The sequence below is a fragment of the Solanum dulcamara genome, chromosome 9, assembly GCF_947179165.1.
Source record: "Solanum dulcamara chromosome 9, daSolDulc1.2, whole genome shotgun sequence".
NCBI lineage: Eukaryota > Viridiplantae > Streptophyta > Magnoliopsida > Solanales > Solanaceae > Solanum > Solanum dulcamara.
In genome coordinates, this window is record NC_077245.1 from 51,851,392 (window position 1) to 51,873,026 (window position 21,635).

Consider the following 21,635-nt stretch of genomic DNA (forward strand, 5'->3'; position numbering starts at 1 on the left):
GGGGTGTTTTTTCTTTTTTTATTAAGACTTATTATTTTAAAAAATATTAGAAAAATTTTAAGTTATTTACAACGCCAAGTGTCAATGGAAAAAGAAAAAGTGTAAGTTTTTTTTAAAAAAAAAAAACTTATTTTAGGTTGCTTCACGCGCCCCAGGAAAGTGAGGAACACTTTTTTTGCCAAATCAGCATTTTGTGTTTAATAGGCATTCATTTTGAACAATTTAGGTGTTCAATAGGTAATAGTCCTAGTTGAGGTGTCTAAGTGAAATATGCGGACAACTTTAAGGGGTTGTCGATGACTTAAGCCTTTTACATATATATACACACATACACATAAGCAACACATATACAAGCAGTTTGATGCTAAACAAAGCATGATATAGTTATCATAAGTCAAAAAAGAATATTTTTACAGTATTTGTCAAAAAAAAGAACTTTTACAGCATGAAAAAACATGTTATGACACAGCATAGTACTTTCTTTTGCACCATTTTATGTGACAGTTGTTAGTTTGGAAACAAAGTTTAACACATAATTTAAATTTTGTATTATATTGTGGCAATTAAAACAAAATAAGCGAGACATTCAGAATTGCAACAACTATAGGAGTATCAAGTTGTTAAGCCACACTATGAAGGTTTGGAAAAATGTGGTGGAGTTGAGGCTGAGGAAGATCGTGACTATTTTTCGAGAATCAATTCGTATATATGCCAGGATGCTCGACTACAGAAGTCATTCATCTCTAAGGAGACTAATGGAGCAGTATAGGGAGAGGAAGGACTTACACATGGGGTTCACCGACCTAGAAAAAACTTACGATAAAGTACCTAGGGAGGTGCTTAGAGGCTAGCAGTGTACCTATGGCGCACACTATGTCGATTAAGGACATGTACGATGGAGCCAAGACCCAAATAAGAACAGTGGGAAGGGACTTAGAGCAATTCTCAGTGTTGATAGGGTTGCAGTAGGGATCAATCCTTAGTCCGTTTTTATTTGCCGTGGTGATAGATGTGTTGATGCGACAAATTCAAGGTGAGGTGCTATGGTGTATATTAGTTTTGATTAACGAGACTCGCGAAGGAGTTAATGCTATGTTGGAGTTTGGGAGACACCCTGAAATCTAAAGGTTTAGGTTGAGGACCAACACTGAATACCTGGAGTGTAAGTTTAGTAAGGTGAAACATGAGGTTGATATGGAAGTGAGACTTGATAAACAAGCCATCCAAAAGAGAGGTAATTTCAAGTATCTTGGGTTTATTATCCAGGAAGATGGAGAGATACACGAGGATGTCACTCACCATATTGGTGCAAGGTGGATGGAGGTTTGCATCCAGAATCTTGTGTAATAAGGTGTCACATAAACTTAAAGGCAAGTTCTACTGACTGATGGTTAGACCAGTTATTTTGTATGGGGGAGTGTTGTCCTGTCAAGAATTTTCACATTCAGAAAATGAATGTTGTGGAGATGAGGATGTTGCGATGGATATGTGGATTTACTAGAAGGGATAGGATTAAGAATGGGGATATCTGAGACGAGGTGGGAATGACTTCGGTGGAAGACAAGATGAGGGAGGTTGAGAAGGTTCGGGCATGTGATAAGGAGAAGCATGGATGCTCTAATACGGAGGTGTGAGAGATTGGCTTGGGATGGATTCAACATAGGTAAAGGTAGCCCGAAGAAGTATTGGAGAAAGATGATTAGAATGGCATGGCGCAGTTGCGACTAAGTGAGGACATGACCTTAGATGGGAAGGTGTGAAGGACGCGAATAAGGATAGAAGGTTAGTAGGGAGAAATGTGTTCAGGCTAGTAGGTAGGAGTGCATTGTCTTGGTGCACTTACTAGAAGTCTTAGGGCAATGCTTGTAGTTTCTTGTTCTTCAATTTTGTTGATATCTATTGTTTCGTGTAGCTCGATTGTAGTATTATTTGGTTGTAGTACTTTCTGCTACTATCTATTGTTTTGTTACAAACTATTGTCTTGTACTCCCATTACGTCTTTCTTTAGTCTATTTTTGTTTTGAACCGAGGATTTATTAGAAACAGCCTCCCTACCTCACCTCTGAGGTAGAATTAAGGTTTGCGTACACTCTACAATGCCCAGACCTCAGTCTATGGGAATACACCAGGTATATTGTTATTGTAATTAAAACAGAACATGTTGCATATTACTCCTCTACTTCATTTTATCTGATGTTGTTTGATTGAACAAAGTTTAAGACATCAAGAATTTTGTATTATATAGTGGCACGGAAAACATATATATATATATATATATATATATAAAGAACAAGTGAAAAGCTAGTTTGGCTGAGAAATATTACAAAGTTGAAAAAGTTTAGTGATATGAATTCTTTAAAAATTTGTGAAATATGTATAAAATAATACTATTATCAGAGGAATCATATTATAAGATCTTGGAACATCCCAAAATGGAAAGGCTACCATATAAACTGGAATGGAGCAAATGAGAAGAAATAATACCAGTTTACCCAAGGAAATAAAAAGGTAAAAGTACCAACTCCTACCTCCCATAGGCGTCCAGGGATTTCCTTCAAGAGGGATGAGAGGAGTACATGGTGCTGTGAGGAAACCACCTCACCAAGGGTGTTACAGAGCTTACTTACTGCCTGAGCAGCCTGCATGACAACATAAATAGGATAGTAAAACTCTTGAAACAACCCAAAATACCGTTTTTGCTAAGGTGCAAGGGGAAAACTCCAGATGGTTAAATTTTCATGCACTTATCTAGGATTGTGAGTGAATATAAGAAAGACCATTAATACCTTCTGTTTACGAGACCATGAGGATGACATAATTCCTCCACTGATAAGCTCAACGATCTCCCCCAAGTACAATTGAAGAGTAACCCGTTCACTACTCATATTTTCCTCCCACATTTCTTCATACAGATTAGAAACAGATTTTTCATCTTCAAACCTGCATAAGATTATATATTGGTGTCAACTGATAAGCAATAATCATAGATAATACCGTTAGGAGAAATTTAAAATACTTTTGGCATTACAACCGGACAAAAGCTGCAAGCTCAAGTAGAAGGTTCAATGATGTAAATATTGTTGCAAGTATGTAAATATTGAACTAAAAGAGGGGGATGGGGGTACTTGTTACCATTTCCCAATAAAAAGGGAGGCTGGTGGAGGTAGAAAAAACAGAAAGTTCAGAGTTCACATTGACTACTACATCAGGCTGTCCTACAACTAGAAGTTCAAGAACTTCATAAAACTTCCTTTCTGAAATGACATAAAATATTTGTCAAAGGCGGCCCATGAAGTCAGTAGCCAACAAATGAAGCACAGGCTTCAATCAAAATCACTAAGGAAAATATAAGGATCATTTGAAAAATATCAGAAACTGGACTTCAAACCATAAAGAAGAATGTCAATCATTAACTGGAAGTCTAAGGACAACAATTGACAACAGAAGATTTACAAATTTTGGTGGAAGAAATAGTGAAACAAGAGGGTATATTCTTACAGAGAATTGAAAGAAAGAAACTGACAGCAAAACCTACCAGTATACAAATTTGGGCAAAAAAAGAACCAAGAAACAGCATGCAAGATTGACGTTAAAAGCAGGTGTTATCCTGACCTCGAGCTTACAAACTTCTCCCAAATATCCGAACTCAGAGAATTGGGCAATAAAAAATGTCATTCATGTGCAGAACAAGATCCCATATAACCGGTTCCCAAACCATACTACTCCAGAGAGAGGAACTAAATCCATTTTATGCATTTGAAACAAGATTATATAATATACTTGAATGGAAGTTTAGTGAAGAGACTCTGAATTGTTCTTTAGTTTTCTATCCTAAGCAATCTAAAGGCTTCGGGTACTATTTTTTACCATTTGCTGTAAAATTTCTTGACATCAGATTTCATATGGTTTTTAAGGGTACTAGCATCAATGGGGTTCTGACAGTTCAAAACTTCAGCTCTGAGTACGACCAATCTTGCAAAACAGATGTATCATCTAGCCATTTATGATGACATCACAGACTCATTGATTCTAAGTTGTTTTCTTTAAGAAGAGAAAACTCTGAACATTAGAAAAGCAGACATCTTGTAGAGGAAATCCACAATATAGAATCAGCACTTCTGATGAATCTACTGTCGACTAGCAAAAACCTGAGTACAACAATGGACTTGCAAAATAATTATATCCAACAAGCTATAATCAGGCTATGGATGTGCATCATTTCAGCAGTGTCTGAATTCATGGATACTACCCAGCACTTATTCTAACTTTCTTGTTAACTCTGAAACCTGATACGTGTATGTGAAGAAATCAACTTCATGGATGATGTCTGGAAACTTGCAGAACAGCGAAATCGAGCAACAGAAGTCAATTGCTAGACTGATAGTGGAGCCACCAACAGCCAATTTCTGAGATGTAGCTAAGAGATAGAGAAACTAAAAGCAACAACATCTGGGATGTCAAGAGAAGTTAGCATTGTCCCAATTGACACGAGCAAGCATAGTTTGAATTTGCTGTCATTTCTTACATGACAGCGTATCTATGTGTATAAAATGAGGTCACCTTAACTATCCAATAATCTATATATTGCCATGTTATCTTGTTCAAACAAAGAATAGAAATTTAAATATGAACACAAAATATTACCATCACAGACTATGAAACAGAGAAACGAAAGATAAGAGTTTGACCTTGAAATAAATATTACTGGCACAATCACATCATTATATCCACCCAAAACATCAGCAGCTGAGGAAAAGTAGCATTTCAATAAAACTGCACATGCAATCTGTTCATTCATGTCCCCAAGATGTAAAGCAGCAGTGTCTTCAATCAACTTCTGGGACTGGGAAGGAGTTGCATACTTCAGAACTGTGGCACAAGCATTTGCAAACGCACGTTTTGAAGTAGCACTTCTTTCCTCCTGAACAGCTTGAAATAGAAGTCTCAGTAGAATGGGTGTAAAAGGTTTGATATTTACGCCAACTTTCTGCGCTAACAAGCTTATAAAATTTGCAACACCAACCCTGTCAATAGGAGAACAAATAACATGACATGAGAATTCAGAACTAGATCAATGGCAGTTCACCTCCAAACAAATGGGGATCTCTTCAATTTTTGAGATCAAAAGGTAAATAATCATTCAAGTCACACATACAATACAGAGATTGTTGGAGAGATGTGGCACATGCAGGGATGGTACTTTAATTTCAGAAGGATGCTCAATGATGGGAAATTCAGTAATTGACAGAGTAGCTGAATACTAAACCAGATGGGGTTATTCCAGGGTACAACAGAGGGTGAAAGATTCCAATAGAGCTCCAGACGTTACTTATGCTGTGACGATTCAGAGTCTAATAAACACTTATTTCTACACTATAGTCTCACTTCTCAACTGTCGCAACTATTTTAAGTATAGTTGGAATCAGGTGGTCTATACCAAAAACTACAACTGACCCTGCCGAGGTACTGGTACATCAGGGGGAAAATTTCAGGCAAAAGAAATGGTGGAACCCCATCACAGTTTGCCTTGAGTGGATAAACTGGAAGGAATGGAATGCCAGGTGTTTCCATTTTGAAGGCAGAAGCAGACAAGCAGCTCTACTGTATCTTGCTGTTTATGTTTTGGTGTAAAGAAAATTATGTAAATGATGATGAATCCATATTAGACTTGATGGAGTCCTTGTAAGAAGTGCAAGGATAAGTTTTTGCTTACTTATGGAATATGTATGATATCAAATGCGAAAAGCACAAAAAGCTCTAAGGTTTGTTGGGGCTTTAAGTACAAAGCGCAAATAAAGCATGAGCTTTATTGAGAAAAGGTGCAAATGGAATTATATATATGTCTAGTCCAAGACTAATAATTATAAGCATGAATAACAAATATATGGACAAGGAAATTGATTGTTTTTACGATAAAGTGAAATATCAATGGTTTAGCGTCGCCTCTTCAGGAAATGCTCATTCACAAGGAAAAGTATCTCTTAGAGTCTTGATGACGACACTAAAGTGCACACTAAGCGAGGCAAAGCGCTCAACGCGAACCTCGCTTCAGGGTTTAAGCGCGCCTTTGATAACACTGGTATGTACATAGTTACCAACACAACCTTTGTGCTTTGATTTTAATACAAATGTTATCTTCTAAAAAAAGAGACAATACAGAGAATAAGATAAACGCAGACTAAAATCCAACCAAATTGCAATTTTCTTGTAAAATTACATATGGGACTTGCAAAATACCTGGTATTTAATCCGACACCAACACGAACTAATTGAGCAACACGAGGTACTAATAACTCCACCGACTGGGAATCAATAACATCAATGCAACGATCAAGAGTTTCCCACATTAGAGAGCCCTTTGCTATTGATATACGGAGGTTTTCAAGCTTTTCAGTTTGTATACCAACATTTGCTGCGTGCAACTGAGATAAGGAAGAGGCCCGGAGAAAAGGGGAAAACATAGAAAATGAAAAGAAAAATAAAATAATGTTTCAGACAATAACAAAGCAATATCAGAAACCACAGAATTTGCCAGACCTCAACGTAATTTAACCCTTGGTCTTCTAGGCTTGATAAGCTTTCAAGCATGCAGCAGACTAGGTCAGGTAGATGTGGCCGAAGTGCAACACCCGCACCCTGCAATTATTGAACAAACTGTTAAAAGAACTAAATCGGATTGTTTGAAACTGAAACGAACTTATTTGATCTACGCAAGCAGGAAAAAGGTGGGATATTTGCATGGGCCCTAGATTGGAATAAGCAAGTTTCTCTTTCATCTAAAACATCTTCTGCTACATACACATGATGATCATCAACCACCAGATAAGAACTTTAACATTCAACTCTGGTGCAATAATGCAAGAATATTACAGAACAAAGCAAAGAAAATTCTTCTCAGTCAAGTATAAACACAAGCACCATAATGATCTGACTGAAATGATTAACAGAGAAGGAAAAGACATGGCATTATGAGTATTTTAGAAACTGGAAGGTCTTCAACAGAGATTCAACAGTTCAATTTTCTAGATAGAATGAAACCTTTGTGAGTTTTGTAACCACTCCAATGGATGCCTTGCGAATGCTTTCAACTTTACTCATTATGCCTTCAGATAGCAATAGCGGCAATACAATCTCCATTGTCTTTGTTGCCTCTGAGACTTGTGTGAGAGAAACATCACATAACCTCAATGTTAGATTAGTAATAGCACGGCATAATCTGTCTCCCGAATTTCGTACAGACTCCTTTATGTCATCCATCGCACGGTAAGCAGTAGTCCATATTCTTTTCAAGTGCTTCTCAACCTATATCATATGCAATGCTGACATTGTCAGATAAGGCAACAATTATGCTCTCTGCAATAAGGGATAACACAGATAAACAGATCAATAAGTACATCAAATTAAAGGAAATGGACGATATGCCAAACTATAGAAAGTTAAGACTGGAAAATTCCAGGAAAAGCTTATTTATCAATTGCTCCTCTACAAGCAATACAGATTGGAAAGAGCAAGCCATAATTTACATCAAGAAAGTCCTCATTCTGGTATAAATATACATAACAGGCTCCTCTACAACTTACCAAAACTACTCCCCTTAGTCCCAAAGAGACTTATTTGAGAATGGATCTCTAAACCCCATCTCTGGAACAGGTTTTGGTGTTTGTACACCTGATATTACATTATCATCCATTCTTCATGTAGCTGAGTTTCCTGTTACCTATTATCGGTTAGCCCCATCACCAAAGAACTAAGTTGTAGTATTGAGTTCTTCCCTAATCATTGTGTTGTTAAGGATCTTCAAAAGAGGAACAGGATTGACAGTTGTAAATTGCATGATGACTCTACATGTTTGGTTGGGACTGGAGACTCTAGTTAAGCATTTTTTGGAGGAAATAAGGAAGTCAATCAAGAAATAACCCAGTGGCATAGGCGGTTGGGGCACCCATCCTTTTTGGTTTTACAGAAGTTGTACCCTAATTTGTTTTCCAGACTAAGTTTGACTCTTTGTTTTATGATGCTTGTGAATATATCAAGCATACTAGAAACTCTTACCCTTTGAGCAATAATAAAAGTACTTATATTACGATTATTCAGCCGGATGTCCAAGGTCCTAAAACTATTTCTTTGTCTGAAAATTGATAGTTTGTTACCTTTATTGATTATTACACTAGGATGACTTTGGTGCATCTGTTAAAGGCCAAAAGTGAGGTTTTCTCTTGTTTTTAGTCATTCCATAAGATAATTTGTACTCAATTTGAGCCTAACATAAAAAAATTGTGAACTGAAAATGGCATGTAATACATAGATAAAAGATTTGGTGCTTAAGGGAGTTCAATGGGATAATCCATCAAACTAGTTGTCCCTACACTAGTGCACAAAATGGGGTTGAAAGAAAAAATAGGCATTTGTTCGAAGTGGCAAGATCTCTTATGTTTACCCTCAATCTACCAAAAACCTACTGGGGATGCCATTCTAAGTGTTGTATATCTTATCAATAGAATGCCACTTAAAACCCTCAATTATCAGAGTACTCTCGAGGCTTTAAAGGGTGAGAATAAACATATTATTCCTCCGAAAAATGTTTAGGTTTGGTTCACACTAGGAATTCTAGGAAACTTAAATCTTAGAGCCCTTAAGTGTGTTTTATTGGGTATTCTCCTACACAAAAAGGGTACAAATGCTTTCATCCTCACTCCAGGAGATCTATTGTCAGCATGCGTTTTACGTTATAAGAATTTGAGCTATTTTGGGCTTACACCATCACCTCTTCAGAGGAGAGCAATAAGGAGGAAAAGATCATTCCTCCTAGTTCCACTGTTAAAACCACTACCACAGGGAAAAGTGAAGTTGGAGAAAGAACTCAAGGGAGGTTGTGGGGTGTTTGGATAAATATGCTTCAATAACTTACTCAAGGAGAAATAGAGCAAAAAATGTCATTATGCAATCTGTTCAAGTTGAATACTCTTCTACTGGTGAGTTATCTATATTTCTCTGAATACGGACACAGATCAGGCTTGATCTTTAGATGACAAAAGATCTACATCTGATTACTGTACACTCGCAGGAGGAACGTAGTAACTTGGAGAATTAAGAAGTAAAGTGTAGTTGCAAGATCAACTGCAGAAGCAGTAAAGAGTTATGGCTGAGGGCATTTGTGAGGTTCTTTGGCTACAAAAGTTACTAGAAGAATTGATATTTGTCAGGAAAAAAAAGAGGAAACTTTCCTTGTAGTGCGACAACAAAGTTGCAATCTATGTTACCATTCTTTAAGAAAGAGTTGCAATCTATGTTCCATTACTTAAAATGAAAAGTGCAATCAATTAGCTCAAAATCTTGTCCAACATAACCGAAGAAAACATATTGAAATTTATTGGGAATTCGTCAAATAGACAATTACTAGGGGCACCTTGAGTTCGCTTCATGTACCTTCAGAAGAACAGCTAGCAGATGTACTTACAAAAGGCCTCAGCACAAGGACTTCTCATACTCTGGTTGCAAGTTGGGTATTTGCGACATTTTTGCTCCAGCTTGAGGGGAGTGTTGATCGTGTTAATTAATAAGCATGATTTTAAGAGATCATTTTCTCTTTTTCCTAGCATAATTATATGAATAAAATATTTTTTTTATTTCATTTAGTTGTCTTTCCTTAATTAGTTAAGATTTACTTGTATAAATACCCCTTCCTCATGGGATGTATAGGCATACTGAAATACAAAAAAGCAGTTTCTTATTTATCAAACTCTACAATATCTCACCGCATCATCAAACTTTCTGATCCTATCATATTAGTTATCTCTTTTGGTATAGCTTTTAGAAGCATCAACAAAATCAAATGTGACCAAAAGAAACTGCCCAACTGTTTTTAGTTACGCTAAGCAAAAAAATTTGTAATACAGAAACCACAAGCTCAGTTCAGAAAATGTTTAGTAAGTGAGGGTAGAGCAAGTGGACCTCAACAAGCAATTATGATGGACAATCAAAACGGGTAGTCTGCTCTCTCAAATTGCAAGATTCTGGAATTGTCAGATTAGTTAACTTTTGTGCTCAGACTTATCAAATTAAGAACAAAAAAATAACAATATTCCCTCTGTCCCATTTCTCTGACCCTTACTTTTTTCTGTCATAAAGAATAATAACACCTTTCTATATTTAGAAATAATTGAACATAAAACTTCTCATTTAATCCTTAATGATATGATTTCACAGCCACAGAAATGTGTGGCATGTTTTAGACCACAAATTTCAAAAGTCTTTCTTTCTTGAATTTTGTGGCCAATAAAACACTGCCTCATAAAATGGGACGGACGGAATAATAAATTAGAATACGTATTTTGGGATTTGTCGACATTTTTACTATTACATCATGTACAATACATAACATTGATGCTGGTAAAGAGATGCATAGCTAGTCACCAGTACATGAAGGAAATTAAGTGTTAGTGGGAACAGTTTTATGTATAGAGAATAAGTACTTCCGTCATCCTCCAAATTCCCTCTCTAGATCAAGTATAATAGACTATTTTTTGCTAAGTACCTCAATACTAATTATCTCTTTTTCTTCTTTCCTTTTCTTTTGACAAGAGTCAAATATGCAATTGTTTCCACCCTATAACTTCAAAACTTTGACCAACTTTCTCGATCATCATGCTGAATATCATTCTAATCAAGATTTCTAATGATTTATCACAGACAAGTGCAATTTCCTTGAACATAAGATGACAAATCAACGATTTTACCTGATCAAATTTACGTCCTTGGATTACATCTGAAAGCGCTAGACAAGAAGCCTCTCGTGATCGCCAAAGTCGGGATCCGCTTTGAGTTAAAAGATCATCCATAATTAGATTGAAATGCTCATCAATTGTTTTTTTTGAATCAGGAATCAATGATCTCCAAATATGTGTCATCGCATCCTAAAAGAAAAGATAAAATAGTTCAAAAATGGGCATCGTCACTACAGCCAGAAGAATATCAACTTCCTTAATATAAAAAGTAATTATAACAAACTGCATGGTAACCACCTCTTTTTACAAAAAGAAATAACTGTTCTTGTATTCAACCATACTGCTACTCAGAATATTCACAAATAGAGAGGAAGCGAGAGATTTTAGCAGGAAATCTGCTACACTGTTCCAAAGAAAAAGAACATGTACAAAAATGCTATCTCCACTCTTAAGTGATAGGAAACAGAAATCAAAACCGAGTTTAAGAATCTGCAAACAGAAATAAGAAAGGAGGAGAGAGGAGGGAGGGTAGAAAGATACATTTTGAAAGCTCTAACACTCAAGCTGTGAATTCACAATTAAAGCTACCAAAAGGAGAGCTGGACTTGGACCTCCACCTTTTGAGTAAATTTAGAAAAGAAAAATTACAAAAGGGGTATGTGAAAAAACAGGCAAAATCTCAGTTGAATAAATACTTGTAACTTGACATTAGAGCTTCCTACTGAAGTAGCAGCTGTGGTTCCACTAAAATTCTATTGATGAACGGCGACATGGCTGCTAGCGATGCTTTTGGACATTCTTCATGTGGAAGATGTCCACAGCCGGATAAGGCAACGCCAACCAGTCTAGAATTTACAAGTTTTGATGCCATCACTTGAACAAATTTTATAGATACAAGTGCATCATCAGCTCCTCCGATCACCAGAACTGGTAAACATTCAACTGTTTTGAGCAGTTGCGTCGCATTTCCAGGTGAGAGGACTGTCTCAGATGAATGTTTTCCTATCTCATGGAATGCTTCATCTCATCCTTCTTCACATAATGGGGGCTTGTATAGGCTCAAAACATGAGTTGTCAACTTGGTGGCATCATATCATGCACGTCTATTTACAACTTGAGTAATTTCTGTTTGCAACAGTGGACGCACCAAGTGCTTTTTCCCGAGAGATGTACGCAATAATATCCTTGCAAAGGCTGGGACCAGTTCTCTTGACAGGCTAACATCCAATAAAACAATCCCCTTAATATGGACATTAATCGAATTTGTGGATGACTGAACTCTTTGGGCAGCCTTCAGTGCAAGCAATCCACCATCATCATGACCAACAAGTACAACTGAAGTAAAACCCATACTCGAACAAATGAGAGAAGCAAGTCAACCTGACTTTCAATCTTGTAGGGATTAGGCAATTGATTCTCCTCCCAGTCTCTCCGACATGGCCTAGATGTCAATCCCCATATTGGCCTGTCGAACGCTGTGACTGCACAATCTACCTATTGGGCTAGCTCATCCATCACTATTCTCCAAGAGAAAACCCCGCCTCCAAAATCATGCACTAGAACAGTTCCAAACTGATTTTTCTCTTCAACATCTCGTACTGGGAATGAACATCCCACCTTACCAACATCACCTTCATCGCCAGTTACATCTAGGCTGAAACTAGGGATTTCTTCAGACAGAACTGGGGAAGTTAGAGACACATCTAAAAGAGGTATAGAGAGAGTGTGGGTATGAAATTGACTACTGTGGCTTCTCCGAATACGATAATCACTTTTTGACAAAACATGCAATGGGTTAGCAGAAGAAGGTGTGGAAGACAAAGAATGGTAAGATGAGCCAGGCAAGCAAAGTTTGTAATGAGGAAAGAACCAAGGCAAGAAATGAATGAACTGTCAACATCAGCAAGCAATATAGCAGAGACTTCCCCATCCTCATGAGCCGATCCTGCAAGTTTTCTCCTCATATCACTCTCAGTTCTTGTTTTACCTGTCAGAATTGGAGATCGTGGTACCTTATTTTATGAAGAGAATGCAACTTTGCACGGAAGGACAGCTTCTGGGTCAACTCAGTGAAACAAAAGCTTCCTCCTTGCTCGACAGCTTGTTCTGTAAGCAATTACAGAATGTGCAAGAGCAAAGACTACCAAAGAAAGAAACAATACAGGCACACCCCCATGACTTTTTCAGATGAAGCCTTTGCCTTGAGATAGAAGATGAAGATTCAACCTCCAGATATGAATTGACAGAGAAAACACAAGCTTTGATAGAAAGAAGAATAATGGAAATGATGGAACAGAATGTAACTGTTCCGACGTATGATCCATGTGAAAGAGCAGGGGCTTCACACACAGAAAAAACACAGGTGATAATAAGAGATCTCACGACAGAAACGAGAGGAATGTCCGTCAAGGAGCTTTTGAAGGCATATCTCTGCAAATGTTCTTTGAAACAGTAACATCTTAAGCATGTAAAGATCAAAATCAACACACTTGGTACCAAAACATCCCCAATTGCCACAATCAGTAGCGTCAATAGTACCAGCAACGATGCCAACATCGCCATCATGAAATACATAATCTTCAAAAACCTCTTCAACTTTTCCAATATTCCTTCCCCCCCCCCCCGGGAGCCATTATCATATTTCCAAGTCCCAAAGCAATATTGGCCGAGAATATCTTCCTCTTCAGGTAGGGCTTCGTGAAATAATAGATCGAAGATGAAATGAAATTCTAGATAAACCCACCCGACAAGGCAGCCCAACAGTCATATCTCGCCGGCGGCAAACGAAATGGCGGTCAGCGATGATATTGAGTCTCGGTATTGGACGTGTTCCGGGTCAGGTGGGTATCCATTATGAAATTATGCAAATTAAAGTTAAAGGTAAGTAAACATTTTTCTCCGTTTGCAAAAAATATTCTTGTGTCTGCCCGTTGAAAAAATATAGAGAGAGGAGACTTTTGGTTTATCACCAGGAGTTTTTTGAACTGTTTTTCTCTCCCCTTTACACCACACCCCCCTACACCTCCCCCTCCTTCCTTTGGTTGTCTTCCTTTGCATGGTGACCCCTTTCAACTTTTGAGAAAAACATAAGCAAATAATAACAAACGAAGCGTTTCTTAGTTAGAGACTAAAACTGCCAAAACAATCACAAAAAGTAGGATATCAACTTATTTAATACAAAAAATTAACAATAACAAATTGTACAGGAACTACCTTTATCTCCCTCTTACACAAATTCTGAGAAAAACATAATATAACAAACTAAATAGTTCACATATCACCAGAAACAGCCAAAATGATCTTTCGGGTTGCTTGAATGGAATACTATTAAGTTAATCCCCTGCCAAACTAGGAGTACACAGAACATCAGCTTGGCACAAGCACTTATATGGAAGTACCTGCACATTTTTATCAGGATCATACTGATAACGGAGGAGTCTTGGAACAAGAGCATGCAAGTAAGGTTGCAGAGCATCCCCAGCATGCTTGGCTATCTTGGAGAATCCAAAGGCCGCACCTCTTTTAGAATTCAAAGATGCCTGATAATTGGCTAAGTCCATGAACTTATAAATCATGTCCGGCTGCCCCATCTCGTTTGCCAAGTTGCAAAGTTCCTTATAAGTACTTAGTTTCCCTCCACTAGGACTTTCACCAATTGTACCCTCTTGAAACACTTCAGAATCTTCTACAAGCTAGGAACAGGAATTTTTTCTTAAAAAAAAAAAAAAAATTACAGAGCAAAAAATGGGTAGTCATAGTATATGACACAAGGAAAGATTGTCAAGAATTAAAGCAAGATAAAAGCAGTCATCAAACCTTAACAGCTCTTTTCCTCTTCCCAGAGCCAGTAAGAGTGCCAACAAGAGCATTCACTAAGCTTTTCTTCATAGAAGCATCACCAAGCTCATACACAACACTAAGTCCCTGAGATGCCAGCTCCTGTGTAAGCTCGTTCTGCTCAGCCAGAAGGTGAGAGAATGCTTCCTACAATAGTACAAGAGTCAGTGGCTCAAAAGGCCCTGGTAAAATATTTTCTTCAGAAACATCAAAATAAAAGAAGGTTACTTTGATTTCTATAGATAATTGCAGAAGCATAGGCCTCACGGTTTAAAAGGCACCGCAGTGGTTAGTTATTAAAATTGTATTTATCAGGGGAAGAGAGATGTTTGAAGCTGTCTCGACATCACTCGTTAAAACAAAATTGTGACTATAATAATTGAGACTGACTATTGAAACAATAAACATGATCTCTAACGGGAATGATTATTATCAAAATGTAATTGATGAATGCAGGTTATACCTGACTAGATTGGGAAACACAAGGGTTATATCTACAAAGAAGCTAACCAGTTGGCGGACACACTAGCTAAGCATGGAAGAAATCCAAGTTTTTGGATTACTTTTGTACTATGATGTACTGCCATCTTTTGTATTATTTACTTATGAATCTAATAAGGAATCCTATCCCTAGGAAGGTCAAAGCTTGTAATAGTTTCTAGATTTTACTAATAATATATCCCAATAATCAAAAGAAATAAAAAATGTCCTGGCAGCATATACAAAAGGCTAATAGAGCTGAAATGTAATAGATTGAGTACTTCTCCCAGATATACAACAACATTACGACTAACCCCAAACAAGTTCGAAATTCTTCCCAGGTATGTAATATAAGATTTTGCTATGGAACTGTCAGCATCAAGTTAAATTCAAGATACCTGGATGTCAGGAAGCAGTTTCTGGATGGCCTGGTGCTGACCACAATACATTGTCAGTGACAAAAGCCAGACAGTGCCAGCACAGCGCTCTTGTTTCCGGCTACTGTATAATAGATCATCAAAAATCTTTCTGGTGATTGCATCTCTAACTGTACCATGGTCATCTTCATTGGCTTCAGACTCCACACAGCTAGAACTTGTAGAAGACACATCTCCCATCAAAAAGTTCGAACTCATGGAAAGTGAAGTGTAGTTACTCTTAAGAATCATGTTAGCAGTAACAGGAACACCACCCCATAGAAATGACAATGCCTCCCCAGCAGCAAATAAGATATCTTCTACCTGATCAACAACAAAAAATAGGAAACCCAGATGGAAAAGAAATAATGACAACTCAATGTATGCCACGCAGGAGCACAAGAAAGACGTTATTTAGCAGTGATATTATAACAATTAGGAAGGTGTTTTCCTCCAGCTGTGAACCTGAGAGAAAGAGTGCTTGTGCACATCACGAACATAAAGAAAGACCTTTAGGGCCATCGATGGAGGAAATTTCACTTACCTTTGACTGGCTTAGACTGAAAATCAGGTCAAGAGCAATATTTAGATGTGAAGAGGATAATTCCTTGACACACAAGTGTCCCAACGAAATAACAATTCTCTGAACTGCTTTCACGTCCTCACCGGCAAGCAGCTTGCTTAATTTTTCACGCAAGACAACCAATATGGGAACTGCAGTTTTAAGCTTCGTTAAGTAAAATTATCCTACAAGCATGCTTCACATACAGATTCTATAGTGGCCTCAATAAATATACAAACACACCTGAACTAGAGTCTACCAGCAGGAGAGGCAATGGGATACAAAGTCCAACATGGCCCAGAGCTTGCATTGCAAAAGAAGCCAATGTGGCAGTCTCTAAATTGGCAACATCAACCAGACATTTAAGTGTACTCTGGAGTAAAGCCTCTGGGATCTGTCACAAGTAGAAAGTAAAGCAACACAAAGATCTATGTAACCAACGGGAAAGCTTATCAAAACAAAATCAATAAATACAAGATCTATAATGAAATAAACAATTAGTGCATAGGTTTATCCACAAGTTGTACATTTAAGATAGTAAATCTTTAAAAAAAAATTGATAGCATATTTTTTTGTACTAAGTTATCATGCAATAGATAACTCTCAAGTCTTAACGATGTCAATACAATTAAAGCATCCATGAGATCCCATATCAGCATCTATTGTCTTTGTGCTAGCCTATACACAATATTTTTGCCATCTGGCTGTCCTGCAAAGAATGCATTATTAGGTTTTCAAATGCTGCAGTCTTTCGTTTTGCCAGACAAGCCTCACAACTAGAATTATCACTAAGCACATGACTGCATTCATTTATACAACATGATCTAGTTGTTGGGTCAATTTCAGGTATTCAATTCGATGATTCTCAAGTGAACACGTGCTAAATTTGTTCCTAGTAGACTCCGCAACTGCAACATTCTTCTCCTAAACCGATCATCCCTCTGTCAAGCAAATTACCCCACACCTAAATTACATGCCATAAGAAAAAAGTGGTGCTATGACCTGATTATTGGTCAATTTCAGGTCTTGAATCAGGTGATTGCGACCAAGTAACATGTGTCAATATCAGTAAAAGATTGTAACAACCAGACCCCTCATTCTAAGTATTTGTGTTCCAAATCATGTTTTTTGAGATTTTGAATAGGTTGGATATGTTTTGGAACTTGTTGGTAAAGTTCGGATTGAGACCCAAGGGGCTCGGGGTGCTCTCGGATAAGTTGGGAACTTAAAACAGAATCAGAAATTTCTGGTGTCTGGATGCTAAAGGCTGAACAAAGTCTGAACAATGCCCAAGAAGAAGCGACATTAATGCTAAACGAAGTCTTTGAACAACACCATTAGAGCTGAACCAAGTAAGTGAACAATGCCAATTGTACTTAAGGCCCCGCCCATAATTTACCATGATCGTGCTGAATTTCCTTAATTGTATCAATTGAATAGTGACAAAATCATATTTGGGCTTTACCGATTTTGGCAAAGAGGAGCTCATGGGTGACAGCGTCTGAATATTGTAAACCATCCTCTGTTTTCCTGTGTATTGTACTAACTGCTTTCTGGGCCTTAGCATTTATAAATACTGTTAGTTTGGTTGCAATCTCCATCCATCCGGAATTTAGAGACCACTCAGGGATGATAATCACAGCTCTTCTCCTACCCTACATATTAATGATGGTAATGTAGTAGCAATATTTGTTGAAGTTTCTTGAGCAGAAGAACTCTGTAAAGTGGTCCTTGAACTTCCACCTACAGACTGAGTTCCCCTGTCCTTTTGACGCTTCTCTGAGAGCGTAAACTAGCCACTCCATCATCTTCTGGCTAATGCTCATCCTGGTCATCATGTTACGACCTCTCTCCACCCAATCATACCATGTTTCTGCCCTAGAAACCACCCTGGTAATGTCGTATGACTTGAAACCTATCATGAAATAAATAGTATGGTCTCCCGTGGTAGAAGAGGTAATAGAAAGGAAGGAAGTTGGAGAGGTAAAGAAAGAAGGTTGATTCCAGCAATGGAAGATCGCCTGAAAAGATGTTCTAGAGGCCCAGAAGAAACCTCTAAGATTTTATCTCAGGATTCGTGCCTTGGGAGCTTTTTCCTGAGTTTTTTAACCCATCACAGTGAATGTTGATCTTCATTGTAAAAGGTCTCCTTTTCCCCTAGCCCTCTTCCCATCACTCTTGAACTTTACAGAAGTGAGCCCCTCGAGTTCCTGCATTCCCTTGTATCTAGGCCCCTTGGTTGAGGGCTCAGTCTCCATTTGCCTTGCCTGAACCTATCTATTTGCATTAATTCTAGTGCTTCTTCCTCGTGTCCCGAGAAATCAACCCCAAAATTTTTCCCCACTTTTATCATGTTTTGACGCACCGATGTTGTTGTAATCCTCTCCTTTTGAATAATTAAAATCTGATCATGCTGTACTGGCTCTGCATCTTCCACCACCCATTCTTCTATCTCTCCCTCGAATTGGTTAGACACTGCAATATGTTGCCGGTTGCCCATCGAGTATTTGAGCCCCCTCTGATGAGATACCATCACTCAAACATACAGCCATGTAATAAGTAATTGCCCCTTCTTGCATGCCTTCTCTATCTTCGATCGATGCTCTTCCCCCGACAATCTTCACTTTCTGCATGTGTAGTTTCTCTCGTCACTGCTGCTAGAACTGGTGTGACGTCCTCTCCAACTTCCTTCCTTTCTGGAATCAACCTTCTTTCTTTACCTCCTGATCTCTGATAAAGAGGGTAGCTTTGTTTCCTCTTCTCCAAAAGATCCAACAATGCACTTTTTGAACAGGCCATTGTTCTTTGTTCCAAAGGGATTTGTGATGCAAATCTCGCCTCTGCTAGAAGTCACTGTTGCTTTACGGAGCGTATTGGATTGCCATTTGCTTTCCCGTACTGCTTTGGCAAAAGGATAATCCTTCTTAAATGTTCTGGGGGGTTCTTTAGTCATCAGTTGGTTGTAGCATTTAATGAACCTTGCAATCTTAAATGCTATCTCTAGGATTATAAAAACCGATATCTCTGTTCCATTAAGCGAGAGGATACTTATATACCTGTCATGTAATTTCCTGGTGCAGAAGAGTTTTGTGTTGTTATCCTTAGTCTTCCACCTCCTGATCATATTTTTCCCGTCTTTGAAAGCTTCCTTAAGGGTGTTGTATATCCAGATCATAGTCTTCAGACTCATGGTTCATCTTCTCATCATGTGGTGCGACTGTCCATCTGGAAATAGATTCTGTTTTCCTCTATGGCTAAGGAGAATGCTGTCTTGGTTGGAAGAGGATAGAGAAGGAAAGGTTAAAATCTTCTACAGAAGGTTTCAGCTTTGAAAGAAGAAGCAAAAGGAAAGGATGACGGAAAGGCCACCAGAAAGGATATTCTCCCCTCCTGAGAAGTAGGAGAGAGAAAAGTCTTGGGGATTGTGCCTGAGAGGGTACAATTTCTATACTCTAGATTGTGGGGCGAACATGTAACAAGGCATGTATGTTAATTTTGAGCGTATACGTGATATTTGTGATTTCTATCTCTTAAACAGATATGTTATACATTTTATGACTGTAACATGATACTTTTGAAGCATGTTCTACATTTAACACAGTTCCACTAATTTTTTCCAGTTCCTTTACCCTTTGCCCCAAGGCTTTATAGACCACATGAGCAGAAATGGATGAGAAGGCTGCCACTAAGGATTAACTTTCAGTTAAAGCATCAGCAAGCAGAAGTGGGTGTCAGAAGCAGGTCAGGAAAACCAGGCAGAGAAAGGAGGATTGGAGGAAACAAGAAGATGGGAAAGGAACTTCAATTTTAAACAAAGAAGAAATATTTGGTCGGTTAAAGGTAGGAACCATGCAAGTAGGACAAAAAGAATGAATGGTATCTGGTGAGGAAGCATAAAGTGGAAGTGACTTCAAAATTTTAATAGAAATTGAATAAGCTCTGGTCGTCCTGAGGGGACGAAAGTAATAGAGAAAACTAATTTTGTTTATCCTACCTTAATTCTTACACAATACACCTACACCTATAATACACTATAGAACATGCAGAATTACGTATGACCAACTCTGGAAAATATGGCAAAGCATAATTGCTTTGACTCATTTATGAGATCAGCGTATTTCAATACCAACTTTGACTATCCACAGAGGGTTGATTAGGAATTGAAAGTTAAATGATTTCACACTTATTTATGATGCAGAGCTGGTGTACCACCTACTCTGGATGCACTGTTTTAGGTCATACTGAGGAAGAGAACAAGAATTATAATACATGAAGCATATATGCACAACTAAACTCGGCTAACAAAGTATCCATCTAAATCTAGTACACTGCTGTTCTACTATGCATTTTATATCAATTGACAAGGAACTTTAACAATAGCACCTGGATGCACATCGGAGTAATGCCGAAGGAAAAACAACTTACAGAAACGGTTCTTGACATGCAATTTGCAGTAACATAGCCTAAAGTACATAGCACACCATGCTGCATCTCGAACCTGGAAGAATTTATAATGCATTATATCATCAGAAAGCCAATGCAGTTGCTCCAACGAGGGAGATGATCCACAAGAAGTGAAAAACAGCTAAATGTTTAATAATCCAAGCTACAACCTTAACTTAGGTGCTGTACCGATTAAGGCAATCAATTCCCTAATAAGATCAGACAAACTGTGAAGAGAAAGTGAACAGGAAGCAATTCCAATTAAGCGAGATATAGATTCACGGGTATGAAAGTCAATATGTCCCAGAAATTGCTTCATCCATGCAACTTTCTCGACATATCGAGAAGTTATCACCTGTCAATTATATTAGAAAACCAAAAATTCCTGAACTCATAAATCAGATATAAAATGAGAATTTAGTGAGATCCTCTTCTTCTACCATTCAATGGAAATGTGAGCCTACCTGGGGCATATGAGATCCAACAGATATAAGCGCTTTGGAGGCATTAGCATGCAGGTCAACAGAACCTTCGTAAGCCATTGCATGTTCTAGAAGCAAGCATAATTTCTCAACTGTAACCGAATAATGGGCACCTTCTACCAAAGTATTCTGTTTCATATCTGCCTCAAAGCACCTCAACAAAAACTTGATCATAGCCACATAAGATTTTGATGGAAAAAGAAGCTTTGAACCTCCCACACTAGCAGAATCCAACACCGCAGGCTGCTGTTGGATAATATAGTCTAGCATGTCAGAAAGTTTTGGGTACTTTAAGTTGAGGCTTTTGCTTACTGCTTTCCTTTGATCTTCATCAGGAAATAAACCTTCTAATGCAATTTCCCTACAGAAAAGACAAAGTTGCACATTTGAAGAGTTTATAGAAAGAGGAGATCATATAGCTATGAACCCATCGAAGAAATCACCCAACAATACATTGCGCGTAACTTGAACAGAAACTATAAAACAAGAGAAACTGTTTCAACAATGAGGAATATCATGTATTCTGTTTTAGTTACTTCCTGCTTTCTTTCCATCACTACTACTAATCTATCTTGCAGAACCTGAAAGGATAAAGAAAATGAGCAGCCAAATATTTGCAGTAGAGAGTTTTTCCAGATAAACACCTAGGGAATTTTATTTTTTTTTATGACAAGGGAAACCTGCAGCCGCT

General features: G+C 37.9%; 1 protein-coding gene and 1 pseudogene across 2 annotated transcripts in view; both read right to left on the minus strand.

The window, feature by feature from the left end:
* LOC129902792 (uncharacterized) overlaps window positions 1–21,635 on the minus strand; it is a 62,875-nt gene that overhangs the window by 16,856 nt on the left and 24,384 nt on the right. For both annotated transcript variants that reach the window (XM_055978198.1, XM_055978199.1), the window contains 15 exons: window positions 20,927–21,305; window positions 20,633–20,817; window positions 20,445–20,517; window positions 16,263–16,413; window positions 16,002–16,171; window positions 15,440–15,781; window positions 14,541–14,708; window positions 14,123–14,416; window positions 10,737–10,913; window positions 7,039–7,302; window positions 6,538–6,636; window positions 6,238–6,422; window positions 4,689–5,024; window positions 2,787–2,940; window positions 2,529–2,639 (listed from right to left, as the gene is read on the minus strand). In XM_055978198.1, coding sequence (XP_055834173.1) covers window positions 2,529–2,639; window positions 2,787–2,940; window positions 4,689–5,024; window positions 6,238–6,422; window positions 6,538–6,636; window positions 7,039–7,302; window positions 10,737–10,913; window positions 14,123–14,416; window positions 14,541–14,708; window positions 15,440–15,781; window positions 16,002–16,171; window positions 16,263–16,413; window positions 20,445–20,517; window positions 20,633–20,817; window positions 20,927–21,305 — 3,088 coding nt within the window. The remainder of the gene's footprint in view (window positions 1–2,528; window positions 2,640–2,786; window positions 2,941–4,688; window positions 5,025–6,237; window positions 6,423–6,537; window positions 6,637–7,038; window positions 7,303–10,736; window positions 10,914–14,122; window positions 14,417–14,540; window positions 14,709–15,439; window positions 15,782–16,001; window positions 16,172–16,262; window positions 16,414–20,444; window positions 20,518–20,632; window positions 20,818–20,926; window positions 21,306–21,635) is intronic.
* Window positions 11,696–13,491, minus strand: LOC129904524 (uncharacterized; annotated as a pseudogene).